This window comes from Hemitrygon akajei, chromosome 29 (genome assembly GCF_048418815.1).
Source record: "Hemitrygon akajei chromosome 29, sHemAka1.3, whole genome shotgun sequence".
Classification (NCBI taxonomy): Eukaryota; Metazoa; Chordata; class Chondrichthyes; order Myliobatiformes; family Dasyatidae; genus Hemitrygon; species Hemitrygon akajei.
The window spans coordinates 44,797,842-44,820,597 of record NC_133152.1 but is presented as its reverse complement, the minus strand read 5'-3'; the positions used below and the strand labels follow the sequence as shown (position 1 = coordinate 44,820,597).

The 22,756-nt window shown below is 44.6% G+C and overlaps 1 protein-coding gene across 2 annotated transcripts in view; it reads left to right on the top strand.

Moving 5' to 3' along the window:
- Nucleotides 1-22,756, top strand: part of noc2l (NOC2-like nucleolar associated transcriptional repressor) — a 157,034-nt gene that overhangs the window by 38,339 nt on the left and 95,939 nt on the right. For both annotated transcript variants that reach the window (XM_073032302.1, XM_073032301.1), the window contains exon 12: nt 19,326-19,437. In XM_073032302.1, coding sequence (XP_072888403.1) covers nt 19,326-19,437 — 112 coding nt within the window. The remainder of the gene's footprint in view (nt 1-19,325; nt 19,438-22,756) is intronic.

Here is a 22,756-nt window from a genome sequence, read left to right as displayed (position 1 = left end):
CTAGATACTTGCATTAACAAGCAGGTGTTCATAATAAAGTGGTCACTCTGACTCTATCGTTGATGTTACAGAACACTGCCCTGGTCCCCAGTAAGAAGTGTTCACGTCCTCTCATATGGAAGCCCTTCATGGTAATAATACTCCTGCTAACTTCCTGCTCTGGGTTTTTTTTTTCATCTATTACAGCCAGCACTGGCAAATGAAAGTGTGAAATCGTTTTAAAACTTCAAATACCATGCATTCAAAAAATGTAGTTACTGTTCCTGGTGAATGATGCTGAGTTGTGATGATTGGGAGAAATGTACAGGAACCTCAGGTCCCACATCACCTGGTTCAGGAACAGTTACTACCCTTCAACCATCGGGCTCCTAAACCAGCGTAGATAACCTCTCTCACCTCACTCTGAACTGATTCCACAACTTATAAACTCACTTTCAGGGACTCTGCAACTCGTGTTCTCAGTATTAATGAATTTTTATTTTCTTTCCATTTTTAAAATTTGTGCAGTTTGCCTTCTTTTGGTTATTTTTTGTATTTGTCGTCTTTTCCACACTGGCTTCTTATCAATCTTTGTAAGTTTTTCATTAATCCTGTTCTGCTTCTCAGTTATATTGTGATTGCCTACAAGAAAATAAACCTCAGCACAGTATATGGTGCCGTAAATGCACTTTGATAAAAAAACTTACTTTGAATGTAACAAAACAGGACTGAAAGCATTGATGATGAATATAAGAATGAAAAGGCATCGAATGGTTTATTCTTGTAAATAATAATTTGCAGTGAGTGTGGTTATTTATTCCAGGGTTGGACACTTGCCAGTGTGTTTGAATGTTTCCACAGTCTGCCATTAATGTCTTTTTTCATGCTCTTTTGTGTATTCCTTGTAACTATAATCTGTCTTCCTTGTACTTGCTGGAGTTTAGAAGAATGAGAAGGGATTTAATTGAAACCTATTGAATATTGAAAGGTCTAGATAGAGTGGATGTGGAGAGGATGTTTCCTATAATATGTGAGTATTATTAGAGTGCATAGCCTCAGAAATTAGGGACGTCCATTTAGAACACAGATGAGGAATTCCTTTAGCCAGAGGGTAGTGAATCTGTGGAATTCATTGCCACAGACGGCTGTGGAGGCCAAATCGTTGGGTATATTTAAAGCAGATGTTCATGGGTTCTTGATTAGTAAGAGTGTCAAAGGTTAGAGAGAAGGTAGAAGAATGGGGTTGAGAAGGGATAATAAATCAATCACAATGGAATGACAGAGCAAACTCGATGGGTCATATGGCCCAATTCTGTTCTTGTGTCGTAAGAGCTTATTCAAAGAAATTGGATACAAACGTACACAATTGCTGTGGGTTGCTCCCTGAAGCCCATGGTGTAGGGTGAATGATCACCCTGCTGCTACCCTCAGGCTGGGCAAATCTGCACGAAGGGTCCAGATAATGGGGGCCTATGACCCATGAACAGTCCCCTAGTCCAATAAGGCGAACTCATGCCCTCACAATCTACTTTGTCACGGGGAGAACATACCAACTTCTTACAGACAGTGTTGGGAATTCCAAAGATTCACCCACCCTTTGGTTAAAGAAATTCCTCCCCATATCTGTTCTAAAGGAGCGTCTTTGTAGTCTGAGACTGTGCTCTCTGGTCCTCAACCCCCCCCCCCCCCCCCCCTGCCCACCGCTGTTGGAAACATCCTTTCCATTCTATCCAGGCCTTTCAATATTTGATAGGTTTGAGTGGGACCCCCTCCCCATCTTTCTAAACTTCAACAAGTACAGGCTTAGAGCCATCAAATGCTCCTCGTACGTTAATCCTTTCATTCCCTTTTGCACTTGTCATTTGGATATTCCAGAAAGCTTTTGATAAAGTCCCACATAGGAGATTAGTGGGCAAAATTAGGGCACATGGTATTGGGGGCAGAGTACTGACATGGATTGAAAATTGGCTGGCTGACAGGAAACAAAGAGTAGTGATTAACGGGTCCTTTTCGGAATGGCAGGCTGTGACCAGTGGGGTACCGCAAGGTTCGGTGCTGGGACCGCAGCTGTTTACAATATACATTAATGATTTAGATGAAGGGATTAAAAGTAACATTAGCAAATTTGCCGATGACACAAAGCTGGGTGGCAGTGTGAAATGTCAGGAGGATGTTATGAGAATGCAGGGTGACTTGGACAGGTTGGGTGAGTGGGCAAATGTATGGCAGATGCAGTTTAATGTGGATAAATGTGAGGTTATCCACTTTGGTGGCAAGAACAGGAAGGCAGATTACTATCTAAATGGAGTCAAGTTAGGAAAAGGGGAATTACAACGAGATCTAGGTGTTCTTGTACATCAGTCAATGAAAGCAAGCATGCAGGTACAGCAGGCAGTGAAGAAAGCTAATGGCATGCTGGCTTTTATAACAAGAGGAATTGAGTATAGGAGTAAAGAGGTCCTTCTGCAGCTGTACAGGGCCCTGGTGAGACCCCAGCTGGAGTACTGTGTGCAGATTTGGTCTCCAAATTTGAGGAAGGATATTCTTGCTATTGAGGGAGTGCAGCGTAGGTTCACAAGGTTAATTCCTGGAATGGCGGGACTGTCATATGTTGAAAGATTGGAGTGACTGGGCTTGTATACACTGGAATTTAGAAGGATGAGAGGGGATCTGATTGAAACATATAAGATTATTAAGGGATTGGACACACTGGAGGCAGGAAGCATGTTCCCGCTGATGGGTGAGTCCAGAACTAGAGGCCACAGTTTAAGAATAAGGGGTAGGCCATTTAGAACAGAGATGCAGAAAAACTTTTTCACCCAGAGAGTGGTGGATATGTGGGATGCTCTGCCCCAGAAGGCAGTGGAGGCCAAGTCTCTGGATGCATTCAAGAGAGAGTTAGATAGAGCTCTTATAGATAGCGGGGTCAAGGGATATGGGGAGAGGGCAGGAACAGGGTACTGATTGTGTATGATCAGCGATGATCACAGTGAATGGCAGTGCTGGCTAGAAGGGCTGAATGGCCTACTCCTTCACCTACTGTCTATTGTCTATTGATATTGGTAATTTAGCCATCTTTGTTGTGTGTGGTTTTTCCATTGAATCTGTTGTATTTCTTTGTATTTATTGTGAATGTCTACAAGATGCCAAATCTCAGGATGGTGACATGTATGTACTTAGATATTAAATTTACTGTACTCTGGACCCTCTCCAATGCCATCACATCCTTTCTTAGAGAAGTGGCCCAAAAGTGCTCACGGTATTCCAAGTGTGGTCTGATTTATAAATCCTCAGGATTGCATCCTCAATCTTCTATTCTAATCCTCTCGAAATGAGTGCTAACATTGTATTTGCCTTCCATACTCAGTAAGTGGTTTCAGAGCTCGGTAATTCTGGTGATGTGCCACTAGAGGGCAGTCCCTGCCTTGGTAACATGTTTGCCGTCGCAAGGTTCTTCAGCTGAGGTCTGCCCTGTGTTGTTGTGGAGAAATCGTGACCAATCAGGTGTCTGACCCAAGGGGCATTCAGAGAATCCATTTCAACATGAGCTCAAAAACCAGGAAATGAATTGTGTTTCAAAACTAAAGTGATCTCCAGCAACCAGTGACTGAGGCAAGACAGGCCTGATGGCTTTGTCCTGGTGCCTGCTGTTGCCTCTGAGTGTTTGTGGAATCACAGTGCATAAGTTAAAAATGGCAGATGGAATTTAATGCAGACAAATGTGAGGTGCTACACTTTGAAAGGACAAATCTGTAACCGGTAGAACACTGAAGTGTTCAGTAGAACACTGGGATCTGGGGATATTTAGATCCATAATTCCTATTCCTTGCAGATAGTCAGGGTCGTAAAGAAATTTCAGGTCTTAATTTGAACAGACTTTAATTCCATCACTGATGCTACTGTTTATAAAGAGCCAGGTTCCATTAAACACAGATGTACAAACAAGCTGGATGAACTCAGCAGGTCGGGCAGCATCCGTTGAAAGAAGCAGTCAACGTTTCGGGTCGAGACCCTTCGTCAGGACTAAAGAATGAGGGGGCAAGGGCCCTGTAAAGAAGGTGGGGGGAGGGTGGAAAACCAATCAGAGGAAAGATCAAGGGGTGGGGGAGGGGAAGCAGGGAGAGGATAGGCAGGAGAGGTGAAGACGGAATGTAAGGGGAAAGCACTATGGGTAGTAGAAGAAGGCAGAATCATGAGAGAGGTGCTAGGCAGCTAGAAGAGGAGACAGAGTGAAGATGGGATGGGGAAGGGAGAGGGAGGGAATTACCGGAAGTTGGAGAATTCGATGTTCTGGAGACTACCCAGACGGTATATGAGATGTTGTTCCTCCAACTGAAGTTTGGCCTCATCGTGGCAGTAGAGGAGGCCATGTATGGACATATCTGAATGGGAATGTGAAGGAGAGTTGAAGTGAGTGGCAACCGGGAGATCCTGTCTGTTGTGGTGGATGGAGCATAGGTGCTCGACGAAGCGGTCCCCCAATCTGCATCAGGTCTCGCTGATGTAGAGGTCCTGTCTGTTGTGGCGGACGGAGCGTTTCCTGTCTGTTGTGGTAGACGGAGCACGTAGTACATGGAATTAAGATTGCACATAAAGTTACAAAGATGAAATAATAATATTAGCCTGTAGATTGACGGTGCACGGGGTGTTGTCCTGGAGCCACATTTCCGCAAGAACAAGCCCGCAGCAGTTCCTCATCTCACTTGAGTGCAGCTGCAGACGAGCACATTCCAGATTGTCTTCCACAGAGTGAACACTGGAGGGCAGCACTGACGAGGACAACTAGCCCCAACCCAGCACAAACTCCAACAGGCCCACCGTGGCTCTGCACCCCCTCCCTTTATCCTGCCAGTTCCACAGTCCAGGGACACCTGAGATGGAAGATGCTAGAATGTGGAGCAACACACCATCTGCTGGAGCATCTGAGTGGATCGAGTGGCATCTTTGGGAAGGAACTGTTGACTTTGAGGTTGAAACCTTGCATCAGGGCTGTCTGGCTTTGTTTTCTCCCTCCAGCCCTGCTTGTTCTCGTCCCACCTCCTGGCCCCTGTCTCACACACCCCACCCTTCCTCTCTATGCTGGCCAGCTTCCCTCTCCACTCTCAGTTCCAAGACAGGCTCTCGACCCGAAACATTGACATAAACGCAAGAGATTCTACAGATGCTGGAAATCCAGAGCAACACACACAGAATGCTGGAGGAACTCAGCAGATCGGGCAGCACATCTATGAAAATTAATAAAGGGAGACATTTCAGCCCAAAGCCTTTCATTAGAATTGGAAAGAGAGGAGGAAGAACCCAGAATATCTTATTTGAGCAAACACAAAGAAATCTGCAGTTGCTGGAAATTCAGACAACAACACACACAAAATGCTGGTGGAACACAGCAGGCCAGGCAGCATCTATAAGGAGAAGCACTGTCGATGTTTTGGGCCGAGACCCTTCGTCAGGACTCATATTTGATATTTTGTTACACCTTATTCTAGCTTCTTCCCTCTCCCCTTCCAGTCCTGATGAAGGGCCTTGGCCAGAAATGTCGACTCTTCCTTTCCATAGATGCTGCCTGAAATATTAACAGTTCCTTTTGGTTAATTGTTCAACTTAGTTGAAATCAGGACCCGAACTTCACAGGTCAGTGAGACCAGTGAAAGATAAACTGTGCTGGAGATAAGACTAGTCAGTGTGTGAAGAGGGATTGAACCAAGCAAGCTGCCTTGTGATGCCTAGTGGGGCAGTGAGTTTATTCACTGTAAACGTTCGCTCTTGTTCTGAATTCCTTCACTGGAAGTCATGCTGGGTAATTTAATCTTGGTTCATCAAGGAATTGACTGGTGCAGTAGTAGGTGACCTGTTCTTCCAAATCTTGGACTGAACCTCACTCCTGCCCAGTGATCAGTCTAGACTTGAACATCTTATTCTTGCTGCAGCTATAACACCCCACCCCTCTCCACTGGGGATGCACCCTTCCTTATATATCCCTTCCCACCGCTCACCCTTTCCCCTCTCTCTCACTTGTTCTCTCTCTCTTGCTGTCTTACCTTCCAACACCTATCTTCCGCCCCTTCCCTGTTCATCCATTTCCCCTCACTCATTCTCTCTCATGCGCTGTCATCCCCTTCCCACCACACCCTCTTGCCCCACCCAATCCTCTCACACCCACCTCTCTTGCAAACACACGTGTACACCCTCCCTCTCCACACACTTGCATTCTTCGTCTTTCTCTCCTTCATTCATTACCTCACTTCCTCCTCTCTCTCATTCTGTTTCTGTCTGTCTGTCTCTCTCTCTCACTGTCTCTTTCTCTCGCTCCCACTCACACATGCACACCCAGGCACACATTTCCATGTGTGTGCACATGCGCACACACAGGCTCACATTTGCAGACACACGTGCACCGTCAGCCAGCCAACGCTCTGAATGGACGTTCAATAAGTGGATCTGAAGCAGTTCTGTACACAGAAATACCTAAACCGCCACAGTTACTCTGCCACTAGTGTGTGGTATTTAACAGCCGGCTGCAGCCCTGAGAGGCTCCAGAGGGGCCTCTGACAAAGCAGGAATCCTCCGTGTACTTTCTGTACACAAAGACTGAGCACAGGAAAGCCGTGGCGCGGATGGAGCTCCTGTGGCTGTCCTGGCCAAGCTGCGGTGTGGCCCCACCAGACTTCACTTGGCAGACGTGAGCCTGCTTCCTGGAATAGTCACAGCCTTGTCAGAAATGAACACACTCGATGGCATCTTAACAACCACGAGTGTTTGGAAAGTGCCCCGTGGAGCTGGGCAAGCGTGGGTCGTGTTTTGATTTCAAACAGGATAAGCTGATGGGGTTCCTTAACCAAACAGGATGGTGCACCCGCTTGCCTTGTTTGCTGAGGGAGGGCCCTGCTGAGTTTCCCTTGATGCAGCCACCCACCTCCTTTCAAATTCTTGGTCTGTTCTGGGCTGTGGGGATCTCCCCACCGAAGTATGTTAGGTTCATGGTTGCGAGGGTTTTCGACTGCTTCCACCTGAACTGCATTTCTCTTTTTCTTTACTCTGGTCACATCTTGCAGGACAGATTAGAGTCATAGAGCACGACAGCAGAGAAATGCCCTTCAGCCCATCTAATCTGTGCTGAACTATTAATGTGCCGAGTCCCATTGACCCACATCTGGGTCCATGTCCCTATCCAAACTACTGAAATCGAGCCTGCATCCACCACTTCTGCTGGCACACTCACACCAACGTCTGAGGGAAGAAGTTTCCCCCCTCATATGCCCCTTAAATATTTCAGCTTTCACCTTTTGGTATGTTGGTGGCTAGACTTTGGTGCAGGTGGAACTCGGCAGAATAAATCTGTCACAGACGAGATGGGTGGAAGGGGCTATTTCTATGCTGTGACACTTTGATATTCGTGGGAACATGCTGATGTGTACGTTGGTTTAAAGATTAACTTCATTTGTCACACGTACAGTGAAAGGTGTTTGTGTCAAATCAAATCGTAAGACCATAAGATAAAGGAGCAGAATCAGACCATTTGGCCCATCAAGTTTGTCCTGCCATTTCATCACGGCTGATCCAATTTTCCTCTCAGCCCCAATCTCCTGCCTTCTCCCTGTATCCCTTCGTGCCATGATCAATCAAAAACCTGTCAACTTCTGCCTTAAATATACATAGCTTCCTGTGGAAAAGAATTCCAGTAACTCAACTCTTCACCACTCTCTGGCTAAAGAAATTCCTCCTTATCTCCATTCTAAAAGGACACTCCTCTTTTCTGAGGCTGTGTCCTCTGGTCTTAGACTCTCCCACCATGGGAGACATTCTCTCCACATCCACTCTATCAAGGTCTTTCACCATTTGATAGGCTTCAATGGGGTCAACCATCATCCTTCTGAATTCTAGTGAATACAGGCCCAGAGATGACAAGCCTTTCTATCCTGGAATCATTTTTGTGAACCTTCTTTGAACCCTCCCCAGTTTCAGCACATCCTTTCTAAGATAAGGGGCCCAAAACTGCTCACAATACTCCCAAGTGAGGCCTCAGCAGTGATTTATAAAGAGTCTACATTACATCCCTGTTTTTATATTCTAGATCCCTTGAAATGAAAGCTAGCATGGCATTTGCCTTCCTCACTGCAGATTCAACCAGCAAATCCTACACAAGGATTCCCAAGTCCCTTTGCACCTCAGTTATTTGTATTTTCTCTCCATTTAGAAAATGGTTAACCCCTTCATTTCTTCTACCAAAGTGCATGACCATACACTTCCCAACACTCTATTCCACCTTCCATTTCTTTGCTCATGCTCCTAATCTGCCCAAGTCCTTCTGTAGCCTCTCTACTTCCTGAAAACTACCTGCCCCTCCACCTATCTTCATATCATCTGCAAACGTTGCAACAAATCAATTTCATTATCCAAATCATCGACATATAATGTAAAAATAATCAGTCCCAACACAGACCCCAGTGGAATACCACTAGTCACTGGCAACCAGCCAGAAAAGTCCTTTTATTCCCACTCTTTGCCTCCTGCCAATCAGTCACTGCTTTATCCATGCTAGGATCTTTCCTGTAATACCATGGGATAGTAGCTTATTAACAACCTCACGTGTAGCACCTTGTCAAAGGCCTTCTGAAAATCCAAGTATACAACATCAACTGATTGTCCTTTGTCTATTCAGCTTGTTATCTCTTCAAAGAACTCCAGCAGATTAGTCAGGCAAAGGAAACCATGCTGACTATGGTCTATTTTATCATGTGCCTCCAAGTACCCTGAGACCTCATCCTTAATTATCGACTGCAACATCTTCCCAACGACTGAGGTCGTCTAACTGGCCTATAGTTTCCTTTCTTCTGCCTCACTCCCGTCTTGATGGGTGGAGTAGCATTTGCAATTTTCTAGTCTTCTGGAACCATTCAGGAATCTAGTGATTCTTGAAAGATCATTACTAATGCCTCCAAGATCTCTTTGGCCACCTCTTTCAGAACTTTGGTGCATACGCCATCTGATCCAAGTGACTTATCTACCGTCAGACCTTTCAGTTTGCCAAAAACTTTCTCGCTAGTTCTGGTAACTTCGCACACTTCATCATTCCTGGCACCTGGAACATCCAGCATACTGCTAGTGTCTTCCACAGTGAAAACTGATGTAAAATACTTGTTCAATTCATCCACCATTTTGTTGTCCCCCATTACTACCTTTCCAGCATATTTTTCCAGCAGTCTTATAACCACTCTTGCCTCTCTTACACTTTATGCGTCTGAAGAACCTTTTGGAATCATCTGTAATATTATTGGCTAGCTTACTTTCACTTTCCATTTTTACCTTAATGACTTTTTTTGGTTGCCTTCTGTTGGGTTTTAAAAGCTTCCCAATTCTCTAACTTCCCACTAATTTTAGCTCTATCATATGCCCTCTCCTTGGCTTTCATGTTGGCTTTGACTTCTCTTGTTGGCCATGGTTTTATATCATCTTGCCTTTAGAATGCTTCTTCCTCTTTGGGATGTATATGTCCTGCACCTTCCAAATTGCTTCCCGAAATTCCAGTCATTGCTGCTCTGTTATCATCCCTGCCAGTGTTGTTTTCCAGTCAATCCTGGCCCAATTCCTCTCTCATGCCTCTGTAATGCCTTTATTCCGCTGTAATACTGACACATCTGACTTTAGATTTTCCTTCTCAAGTTTCAAGGTGAATTCAATCGTATTACGATCAGCAAGAATTGTGCTGAGGGTGGCCTGCAATTGTTGCCTCACTTCTGATACCAATTTAGCACGTCCATAACTTACTAACCCTAGCCTGTATGTATGTCTGTTTGTTTGGGCTGTGGGAGGTAAGTGAAGGTCCTGGAGGAAACCCGTGTGGTCAGGGGTAGAACATGCAAACTCCTTACAGACTGAGGTGGGAATTGAACCCCAATCTTACGGCTGGTGCGGTAAAGCTTCACACTAAGCACAATGCTGCCTAGTTAGACCAAATGGCCGTGAGGTACAGGAACAGAATTAGACCGTTCAGCCAAATCCATCATGGCTGATTTATCATACCTCCCAACCGCATTCTTCTGTTTTCTGTCCATAGCTGTTGACGCCCTGACCTATCAACTTCTGTTTTAACTTTGAGGGCACCAAAAAAAAGTAGCATTTAGCATGATGCTGTTACACTTGGGGAATTTCAGCATTCAATTCCGATGCTGTTCGGTAAGGAATGTCTGTACGTCCTCCTTGTGGAATGTGTGGAGTTTCCCCGGATGCTCTAGTTTCCTCCCACAGTTAAGAGACGTACTGCGTAGGTTACTTGCTCATTGTAGATTGTCCCATGATTAGGTTAGAGACAGACGCTTTATTGATCCCAAAGGAAATTACAGTGTCACAGTAGCATCACAAGTGCACAGATATTCAAATATTAGAAGAGAAGTAAGAAAGAATAAAAATAAGTTACCTCAAACAGTCTAACAGGAAGGGGTCATCACTTCCCTCGCTATAGGTTGACTCATTATAGAGCCTAATGGTTGAGGGCAAGAATGACCTTATATACCACTCTTTGGAGCAGCACAGTTCTCTTAGTCTGTTACTAAAAGTGCTCCTCTTTCCAGCCAAGGTGGTGTGCAGAGGGTGAGAAACATTGTCCGGAATTGCCAGGATTTTCCATAGGGTCTTTTGTTCTACCACAGCCTCCGGTGTGTCCAGTTTGACTCCTATAACAGAGCCGGCCTGTCTAATCAGTTTATTGAGCCTGTTGGCATCACCCATGTTGATGCCATTGTCCCAGCACACCACCGCATAGAAGATTGTCCTGGTGACAACAGACTGGTGGAACATGTGAAGGAGAGACCTGCATACTCCAAAGGAACTCAGTCTCCTCAGGAAGTAGAGGTGACTCTGGCCCTTCTTGTACACAGCCTCTGTGTTGGTGCTGCACTCAACTCTGTCATCCAGATGTACCCCCCAGGTACCTGTATGTCCTCACCACATCCAGAATCAGAATCAGGTTTATTATCACTGGCATGTGACGTGAAATTTGTTAACTTAGTAGTAGCAGTTCAATGCAATACATAATATAGAAGAAAAAATAAATCTTATTCAGCATACTTTATACAGTATACATATATTGAATAGATAAAAATAATGCAAAAACACCAGAAATACTATATATTAAAATAAAGTGAGGTAATGTCCAAGGGTTCAATGTCCACGTAAGAATTGGATGGCAGAGGGGAAGAAGCCGTTCCTGAATCGCTGATGTGTGCCTTCAGGCTTCTGTACCTCCTACCTGATGGTAACAGTGAGAAAAGGGCATGCCCTGGGTACTGGGGGTCCTTAATGGATGCTGCCTTTCTGAGTCATCGCTCCTTGAAGATGTCCTGGGTACTTTGTAGGCTAGTACCCAAGATGGAGCTGACTAGATTTACAACCCTCTGCAGTTTCTTTCGGTCCTGTGCAGTAGCTCCCCCCCATACCAGACAGTGATGCAGCCTGTCAGAATGCTCTCCGCGGTACATCTACAGAAGTTTTTGAGTGTACTTGTTGACATACCAAATCTTTTCAAACTCCTAATAAAGTACAGCTGCTGTCTTGCCTTCTTTATAACTGCATCGATATGTTGGGACCAGATTAGATCCTCAGAAACCTTGACGCCCAGGAACTTGAAACTGTTCACTCTCTTCACTTCTCATCTCTCTCAGGATTGGTGTGTGTTCCTTCGTCTTACCCTTCCTGAAGTCCACAATTGTCTTACTGATATTCAGTGCCAGGTTGTTGCTGCGGCACCATTCCACTAGTTGGCATATCTCACTCCTGTACACCCTCTCGTTACCAACTGAGATTCTACCAACAATGGTTGTATCGTCAGCAAATTTATAGATGGTATTTGAGCTATGCCTAGCCACACAGTCATGGGTATAGAGAGTAGAGCAGTGGGCTAAGCACACACCCCTGAGGTGGACCAGTGTTGATCCTCCACCAGCGAGGAGGATATGTTATCACCAATCCGCACAGATTGTGGTCTTCCGGTTAAGAAGTCGAGGATCCATTTGCAGAGAGAAGTCAGAGACCCAGGTTCTGCAACTTCTCAATCAGGATTGTGGGAATGATGGCATTAAATGCTGAGCTATAGTCGGTGAACAGCATCCTGACAGGTGTTTGTGGTGTCTAGGTGATCTAAAACCGTGTGAAGAGCCATTGAGATTGCGTCTGCCGTTGACCTATTGTGTTGATAGACAAATTGCAATGGGTCCAGGTCCTTGCTGAGGCAGCACATGTTCACCATCAATAGTAACAGAAGGCAATGCAGGCTTCATCTTCCCAAAGTCCATCAGCATCTCCTTTGTCTTACTGATGTGGAGCTGCGGATGATTCAGCTTGCACCATTTGACAAAGTCCTCCACCGGGGCCCTGTATTCATCCTCCCGTCCTCCCTTATCGGGGTTGCCTGGGCTGTCTGGCTTGAAGGGCCTACTCTCCGCTGCATCACTAAATATATAAGATGGCCTCCATAACGGAAGTGATTACACTAATAAAATAACAATCAGTTTGCTGGAGGAACTCTGTAAGTTGAGCAGCATCCGTGGAGGAAGGAGATGAATTATTAACGCTTCTGTTCGAAGAAACCCTGTGTCACGGAATGTTGACAATTGCCTATGTTACGATATGTCAGGAATTTCCTTCCTTCCAGAGATGCTGAATCCACTGACTTCCTCTAGCATGTGTGTTGCTCCAGATTCCAGCATCTGTCTCCTCTTGCGTCGTCGTTCTGTTCAGACATTTCATTGGCTGCGTGGGTCTTTGAGGATGAACTCACAAGGGGTTTGAAAAATGCCACTGAAATGCACGGACACAAGGGATTCTGCAGGTGCTGGAATTCTTGTACAATAGGCTCTTAGCCCTAGTTATCTGTTCCACCCTCCCCTCTTTTATGACCCCTCCCTATTTCACTTTGTGGAGATCTGTTTTCACTTTGACAGGAAAGAATTTTTTTCTGTTGATCAGTGTCAAAAAAACCCCAAATTAAATGCACTGTAGTCAATGCAGTAAAACTTCCAAGGGAGGTGAATATTTTTTATAGGCACTGTATGTCACCAAAGACAGATGCACTGCGGAGATCATTCTAACTGGTTGCATCATTGCCTGGTTCGGAGGGGCCACTGCACAGGATCAGAAAAAAGCTGCAGAAAGTTGTAAACTCTCCCAGCTCCATCATGGCCACTAGCCTCCCCAGCATCCAGGGCACCTTCAAACGGTGATGTGGTGTCCATGATTAAAGATCCCCATCACACAGGCCATGCCCTCTTCTCATTGCTACCATCAGAGAGGAGGTACAGGAGCCTAAAGGTAAACACTCAACAGCTTCTTCCCCTCTGCCATCAGGTTCCTGTATGGGCAATGAAAATTACCTCAGTATTTTTCCTCTCTTTTTGCACCACTTATTTCATTTAATTTTCATATATATATTTATTTATTGTAATGTACAGGGTTATTATGTATTGTGCTGCTGCCACAAAGCAACAAATTTCACAAGATATGCCAGTGAGGACTATTTATTTGAGTTGGTGCCCAGAATTGGTAGCTGTTCAGATAAAGCATGTCCTGTGTATAATCTGAAGCCTTGGATGTTGAAGTTAGGTTCCTTGCAAGACAAGTTCTGAACTCCACCAAGAGGTAAGCCTTGGGTCCATTACGCCATTTGAGCAGCAGCCCAATCAGAGATTGGGAGCGAGAGAAGCCATGGATGCAATTTCAATTTCAACATTTAAGAGAAGTTTGAATAGGTACGTGAACGGGAGGGGTATGGAGGGCTTTAGTCCAGGAACAAGTCAATGGGACTAGGCAGTTTAAATGGTTCAGCACAGACCAGATGGGCCCAAGGGCCTGTTTTTAATGCTGTAGTTTTCTAAGGCTCTATGACCAGGTTCAGGAACGGTTATTACCATTCAGCCATCAGGCTTCGGAACTGGTGTGGATAACTTCACTCACCTCAACACAGAACTGGCTTCACAACCTACAGACTCGCTTTCAAGGATTTTACAACTATTTCTCAGTGTTATTTATTTACTTTTTGTTTATTCTTTGCGCGATTTGTTAGGACACTTCATCGCTGCTCTGGCTCCATAACCTGTGGACTTCTTTGGTTAATAAAGATCTGGAACGGCTGACAGTTTACGTATAAACTGTTTCGACAAAACGATATTTTTCCAACAGCTGTTGGTGTTTTACTTTAAACCTTTTCTGCCAAACCACTTAATCTGTCATACTATTTAACTGAATTGTGCGTTAACTTTGAGCAATGATTTTACCATGTTCTTGTCTCGCCATGCATTGTTGGCCTTGTTGAGCTAAAATCTGTCAGTGTGACTTTTGGACGTGATATTTCAGTGACTTTTGAGTTCTGAAGTATTGTAAGCGGAGATTTGATTATTTTTTTAAGTTAAATCAGTTTCAGTGAATTTGAAATTTTGGTGTTTACAGTTTTACCGGGGACATGTGGGGAGGGTGGGTAGGGCAGGGAAACCCGTGCGAGTTAGGGGGAAGTAGGAGGTCTGGCCAGATTCAACAGCAGGAACAGATTATTGTATTGTTCCATTCTCTGACAGCGCTGGGCAGGAAAGTGAAAATCGGTGACAGTTCCCCAAAGTTAGGATTAATAGCACATGGTAGGTTTAAACACAATGGTGACAGTCATGAGATTTTTAGAGAGGCCCATGAAGTCAGAAGTCAGGTTAATTGTCGTCCGCTCAGGTACAATGAAAATCTTCCTTGCGGCAGCATTGCAGGCACGGAGCTTCAGATAAGCAGCGTTCACAAGAAAAGCATAGACATAAATTATATACAATTTATGCTGCTGCCATCAGGTAGGAGGTGCAGGAGCCTTAGGTCCCACACCATCAGGTTCAAGGACAGTTATCACCCTTCAACCATCAGACTTCTGAACCAGTGTGCATAACTCCACCCACCTCAACACTGAACTGATTCCATGACCTAAAGACTCACTTTCAAGCACTCTACAACTCAGTATCATTTATTTACATTTTTCATCATTTGCACCATTTATCTTTTGCAAATTGGTTGTTTGTCAGTTTTTGTTGTGTATAGTTTTTTTTATAAATTTCATTGTGCCTGGGTCAGCCATTGATATTGCATTCTAGTTGTCTAGATGCACAAGCTAATGGAGTACAATATGGAGAGCAAGCTCCCCCTCTCCACACAGCTGATGAATCCAGAGGAATGGCAGAGACCGATACAGCTTGGCATCAGCAGCATCACAGTCTGAATTGACCTCAATGTTGTACCTCCTTAGGGACACCAGCTTTGGATTTTTCCCTCTGGGTTTATTCCCGAAACCTTCCCCGTGATTGGGAATGGTGGCAAGGCAGCAGAGGTTTGAGATCAGAGTTTTCCTTCTGTATGAATTGCCAACCATGGCAGACTAGGCCCATCTGCTCTAAGCAACTGGTTCTAAGTTGCCAGTTACCCGCCTTTGCCCCTTCTCCTGTCAGTAGAAATGGTTCCACCGGGCTTTGTCTGCGACAAGAATTGAGCCCCATTTGGTGATCGCTTGCACTGTAAAGTGATTGTGCTAACCGCTAAGTTATTGCACTGCACTTTAGTGCAAAGTGGTCGTATAGTGTTGTTGTATTCCGTGCTCTGAGCTCGGTTTCCACTGAGGATTTTCCCTTTCACCCATAACCTACCACCATGAAAGGGTTAACATATGACAAGCGCTTGACGGCTCTGGGCCTGTACTCGCTGGGGTTTAGAAGAATGAGGGGGGGATTTCATTGAAACCTATCGAATATTGAAAGGCCTAGATAGAGTGCATGTGAAGAGGATGTTTCCTATAGTGGGGGAGTTTAGGACCAGGAGGCACAGCCTCAATACAATAACGTTCCTTAGAGATGACGAGGAATTTCTTTAGCCAGGGGGTGCTGAATCTTTGGAATTCATTGCCACAGATGAATGTGGAGGCCAAGTCATTGGGTATGTTTAAAGCAAAGGTTGATAGAATCTTGATTAGTATAGGTGTCAAAGAAGGCAGGAAAATATGGTTGAGAGGGATAATAGATGGAGCTGACTCAATGGGCTGAATGGCCTAATTCTGCTCCAATGTCTTATGGTTTGATGGATCTTTAGGAGGTGAAGCATTTGGAGAAAATGAGCCTGTTTTGATCTCAAGTCAAAGTGAATATGTTATCAAAGTACTTACATGTCTCTATATACTATTCTGAGATTCATTTTCTTGCAGGCATGACAAATTGTGTAAATAATAAAGAATAAGTAATACTGCGAACATGAGTTGTAGAGTCCTTGAACGTGACTCCGTAGGTTGTGGAATCAGCTCCGTGTTGAGGTGAGTGAAGTTATCACGCTCTTCAGGAGCCCGATGGTTGTAGTGTAATAATCGTTCCTGAACCTGGTGGTGTGGGACCAAAGGCTCCTTTACTTCCCGCTGGTGGTAGAAGTGAGAAGAACGTGGTGGGAGTCCTTGATGATGGGTGCTTCTCCCTTGCGGCAGCACTCCGTGTAGCTGCGATTCAGAGCAATGGTTAAACCACGGAGATTCCACAGCACTGCAAAGCCAACATTTCAGTGTAACTTGTGAATGGAATGCATTGAGAGCACTCAGCAAATCAGCCAACGGTCAAGGAGAGACAAACACAATAACGGTTCATGCTGGTCACTTCTTGGTTCAGACTGTTTGCACACTGTGGAATTTATTTGCCAAGGATCAACTTTATTCGCCATATATGTTTACATATATGGATTGGCAGTGTGGAGATAGGTCTCTACAAAGGAGGTATAAGGCGCTCCTTCCCTCCGCTAGCCTGCAGGTCACCTTTGGGCAAGGTGTAGCATCTGTTTAGCCCCCCGATTAGGGTCACATGAAGCCATGGGAGCAGGTGGTGGATGGTCGTACGAACAGCTGGTGTGTATCACAAGTCCTGGTTATGCGACCACTGACACCAGGCTGACAACGTCTGAAGAATATTGATAATGGTTGGAGTCACCGGTCCTGTAAAGACACTGCCCAGAAGGCGGCAATAGCAAGCCACTTCTGTAGAAAGATTTGCCAAAAAAGAATGATCATGAGACAGTGATCACTCACGTCACACGACAGGGCACAAGATGATGATGATGGCATTTACATGTATTAGGAATTTACTGTGGTGTGTTAGTCAGAATGCAACATGATAATGACGGATGCTGATGCATTTCCTGACCATGGAGATCACTACTTGGCGTTTACTTGCCCATTACAAATTTGTGCGTGGGTGATTGTATGGTATCATAAGACTTGCAATTAATCTATTTGCTACAGAGCAACGTGTCGCTGTATGGATAAGTCTTTCAGAGCCTGGGTAATAAAGTTCTACTGTTGCTGACTTCCGTGGAGTTCTGTGTGGATAGTTGCACTTAACCTGGAGACAAGGGCAACTGCTAATCTGATTAAGCATAGCAGATCTGATTAAACATAGCAGCCGCGTAGACGGTCCTCTTCCCCCCCCCCCAGGCGACTCTGTGCTGTTGTACAAAGACTTTTACAGATGAGTGCTCAAACGCAAGAGCGTCGTGTGACTAGTGCTAAAGATAGATTCTTGGAATGTGACAGAATGGAGAGCTACAGAAAACAAGCAGGGTGATGGATGGATACCACAGCCAAAATCACATTGGCCGCCATCTTACTTAGAGTGAACGTGAGATGGAAAACCTTTTAGTTCATTATGTTATCTTGCGTAGAAAGAAAAAGTAGGTTCTGGAATCAGGTCAGTGTTGAGGCGAGTGAAGTTATCTTCGCTGGTTCAAGAGCCTGATGGTTGAAGGGTAGTAACTGTTCCTGAACCTCGTGGTGTGGGATGTAAGGCTCCTGTACCTCCTGCCCAATGGCAGCAGTGAGAAGAGAGCATGGCCTGGATGGTGGGGGTCATTGTAGATGTGTTCAGTGGTAGGAAGGCTTTGCCCATGATGGTTCAGGAGCCTGATGGCTTTTGGTTAGTAATGCTTCCTGCATCTGGTGGTGTGTGATCTAAGGTTCCTTACCTCCTGCCTAGAAGAGACCATGGCCTGGATGGAGGGGAATACCATCGCCGTTTCGGGCTGAGATTTCCTCTTGTAGCTACTGGAAATCTGAGATAAAGTCGCAAAATGGAAATAATCATCATGTCTGTACAATTGTAACAAGAATTTGCCCCCCTTATGCTCCTTCATGTTGAAATAAAGGTCAACTTTGCATTTGCCTTTGTAATTACTTACCGTATATGCACGCTAGCTTTCTGTACTGCTGAGCTGTCAGGCTTCCTTTATCCTTGCGTTTATGTTGAGACCTACCTTGAGTATTATGATCAAAATCAATATCAGAAATGCTGAAAGCAGAGGAGAGTGGACCTTGGGCATAGTTCACTTGAAGCTGCGCGTTGACTGAAATGTTCCCGCACACATAACCTTTGTTGCTGCACAGCTGGAATTTTCTTTAATAATATTAATATAATTTTCAAATTATGCTAATTTAGTTTTGAAATCGATGTTAATATACTTGTAAAATACCCTCTAATTAATTGCGTTAATGAACATAATCCATAAATTTTCTCAATAATAAACTTACCATAACCTTTGAAACATTTTAGAGCTCAACCATATTGTATTTACATTGTCAGTATTTCAACTGCTGCAAATTGTAACAATAACCACAGAATGGAAGTCAGCCTGCTGAACGCTAACGCCGTCAAAGTTTAGAAGTTTAAAAAACGTGAAAGATGTTCTTTGTTGCACCTTATTTCATTATACACTTTTATAAATGAAATCAGAAGTATGCATACCTTGAATATTTAGAATGAAAATTGAAAAATCACATCACACAAAAAAAGTTCGAAATACTGTTGTGGCGTGTGGTTATTTGAGTTACTGTTGCCTTCCTGTCAGCTTGAACTAGTCTGGCCATTCTCCTGTGACCCCTCTCATTAAGACACTGGATCTGTAAACTCCAGAGCAGAGTACCCCTCTGTTAATGGCATAAAAAATTGTGAAGCCCTGCTCTGAGTCTGTAGTGCATGAAATTCCCAGGTGATCATCAATATCTGAGATACTCAAACCACCCCATCTGGCACCAACAATCATTCCACAGTCAAAGTCACTGGGATCACACTTATTCCCCAGTCTGACATTTGGTCTGAACAACAACTGAACCTCTTGACCATGTCTGCATGCTTTATGCATTGAGTTGCTGCCAGATGATTGACAGATTAGATATTTACATTAACAGTAATGAAGTGGCCACCGAGTGTATTGGCTGATGTTGCAGGTCTGTTTTTCATATTCAGGAGAATGTGCACCAGAGACTGGCAGAGAGCAGAAGTTAGTTTTATGCTTTGAACTTGTTTTCTCAGGTTGCTACCCACTCCTCGGTACTATCCCCTTCGATTGCACTGTGTTCGTGCTCTGACGCTCCTCTCTGACTGCACCAAGACCTTCATCCCCGTGACACCCTTCCTGCTCGAGGTAAGGCTGAACTCTGATTCTGATTCATAGCCATACGGTTCAGAAACAGGCCATTTGGCTTGCCGATGGATCCTAATGTTTTTGCTACCCACGGTTCTTCAGAAGTCGAAAAAGCGGCCTAAAGCCTGTTGCTTACAGCCATTTTTATTAAGCACCACAAGAACAAAGAAATGAAGGGAGATGCATCAAATTCAAGATGAAATGTAATTGTCATTTGACCTCACACATGAACACAGTCAAATGAAACAGCGTTCCTCTGGAGCCAAAGTGCAAAACACAGAACCAACAGCCACACCCAGCACACAGTTGTGATAGAAAAAGACATAGTGTCACAAAGAAGTACATATGGCCCAAGTCCCTGAGTGTCATGGCTTGTGGATGGTACAGCTGCAGACAGACGCAATCCACTTGGTCTTCCACTGAGCGAACACTGGAGAGCAGCACCGTTGGGAAGTGGCGGCCTTCAACCACCTCTCTGGCACATTGGCTCTGGCAACTCCTTCCCTGAGCATCTGCAACCCGTGACCACAAGGCATGAGAGCCTGATCCGTGCCACAACCGAAAGCGAAGAGCGAAAGCAAAGTTTAGTGTCAAGGCGGAAGAAGAGGCAAAAGAGGAGGAACCAGTGTATTTTGGCCTTCTTATACCAGATTGCTAATGGCGTAAATTCCATTGGTTAAATCTACCAAAAAGATTGTCCCTATTCAGGTCATGCGATACCCACCATTAAAACTAGGAAGTTTCCAGAAAGGTACAAAAACAACTGCAAACATTAAAAACACAGTGAACAATTATATGTATATAAGTAATTATACAAAAATGCAAACAAGTATAAGAAAGTTAATCGACAAGGGCTGCCACAGTAGCGTAGAGGCTAGTATGACGCTATTACAGCTCAGGGCATTACAGAGTTCAGAGTTCAAATCCAGCGTCCTCTGTAAAAAGTTTGTACGTTCTCTCTGCAATTGTGTGGGTTTCCTCCGGGTGCTCTGGTTTCCTCCCACAGTCCAAAGACGTTCCGGTTAGTTGGTTAATTGGTGATTCTAAATCGTCCTGTGACTAAGCTAGTGTTAGGGTAGTTGGTGGGTTAGGCTGGAATGGCTTGTTCCAAGCTGGATCTCTAAATAAAATAACAATTATAAAGTCTAATCTATCAATGTCCATTGAAGCTCTTCCCATTTGCCTGGATGTTAGATGTAAGATGTGGAATAAAATGTGCACAAATACATAAATACCAGCATGTGTTTACAATGTAAACAGCATTATAAAATGGTTGAGTGTTTACAGTGCAGTGACTGAGGTAATAGAGAGGAGGTATGAGGGGGACTAACTAGAACAATTGTTGGTGTGTGGCCAAGTGGTTAAGGCTTTGGGCTGGCGATCTGAAGGTCGTTAGTTCGAGCCTCAGCTGAGGCAGTGTGTGTGTCCTTGAGCAAGGCACTTAACCACACACTGCTCCTGCACGTTTACAGCCCAGTGGCAGCGGTTGGTGCGGTATGGACAAGACAAGATCAGATTAATTCCTGGGTGAAGAAACTTTTAAGATGGTATGGTTTTTTAATGTTCTTGTCCAAGCGTCTTTTAAATATTGTTGATGCACCTGCCGCAACCCCTTCCTCTGTCAGCTCATTCCATATTTGAGCCACTCTCCGGGTGAAAAGGTTCCTCAGGATCTTTTTGGATCTCTCCCCTCTCACCTTAAATCTGCGACCTCTAGTTCTTGATTCACAGACTCTGGGAAAAGAATTAATTGAGTTACTTAGCTGAGACTATTATTGTCTTGATGAAGGGTCGGCCTGAAATGTCAACTGCATATTCCTGTCCACGGATGCTGCCTGACCTGCTGGGTTCCTGCAGTACTTTGTGTGTGTGTTGCTCTGGATTTCCAGCATCAGAAGAATCTCCTGTGTTTATTAGACGATTATAGGTTATTAAACATCATTACCAATGTGATGCCATCATAGTGTGTTTAAACAAATTATAGAGGTATTGAAATATTTATTATTGTCACATGTATGGAGGTACAGAGAAAAGCTTGTCTTGCGTACTGTGCAGGAGTAGGCCATTCGGCCCTTCGAGCCTGCACTGCCATTCAGTATGATCATGGCTGATCATCCAACTCAAAACCCTGTACCTGCTTTCTCTCCATACCCCCTGATCCCTTTAGCCACAAGGGCCATATCTAACTTCCTCTTAAATATAGCCAATGAACCGGCCTCAACTGTTTCCTGTGGTAGAGAATTCCACAGATTCACCACTCTCTGTGTGAAGAAGTTTTTCCTCATCTCGGTCCTAAAAGGCTTCCCCTTTATCCTTAAACTGTGACCCCTCGTTCTGGACTTCCCCAACATCGGAAACAATCTTCCTGCATCTAGCCTGTCCAATCCCTTTAGAATTTTAAACGTTTCAATAAGATCCCCCCCCTCAATCTTCTAAATTCCAGTGAGTATAAGCCCAGTCGATCCAGTCTTTCTTCATATGAAAGTCCTGCCATCCCAGGAATCAATCTGGTGAACCTTCTTTGTACTCCCTCTATGGTAAGAATCAGATCAGATCATTACACAGTGCACTGAGGTAGAACAAGGTAAAACAGTAACAATGCAGAATAAAGTGAAAACACAAGAGATTGTGCGGATGCTGGAAATCCAGAGTAGCACACTCAAAATGCTGGAGGAACTCAGCAGGTCAGGCGGAACCTATGGAAATGAATAACCAGTCGACGTTTCGGGCTGAGACTTCTTCAGGACTGTTGAGGATTTGAGCGTCGACTGTTTCTTTTTTTCCATAGCTCTTGCAGAATGAAGTGCGGAGAGAGTGCAGAGCAGGTAACCATAAGTTACAAGATCTTAATGTGGTAGATGGTGAGGTTAAGAGCCCAATTTATTTACTGGCCAACTATTTAATAGTCTTCTGACAGTGTGGTAGTAGGAACTGTCCTTGAGCATGGTGGTATGTGCTTTCGGAGTTTTGTACCTTCTGCCTGATGGGAGAGGGGAGAAGAACGGAAATCTAATGTGCTGGATTCCATTGACTCTTTACTGAGGCGGCGGAAAGTATAGACTGATCTGGGCCTGTTGGGCTGAACGTACGGATTTCCTGCTGTATGACTGGGTAATATCTTTAAAACTTTCGTCGTTGGCTTTGCTACTGAGGGATCTCATGGACTCCAAGTACCACGTAACTCCTCACAGCCACGCTTGTTCATCTACCAGAAAGACTGTCAACCACTATGTGTATGGTACTGTAGTACTTCTGTGTGTTGTACTGTACTGCTGCAACCAAAGAGAAAACAAATTTCATGACACTGAGCGGGAGGGGG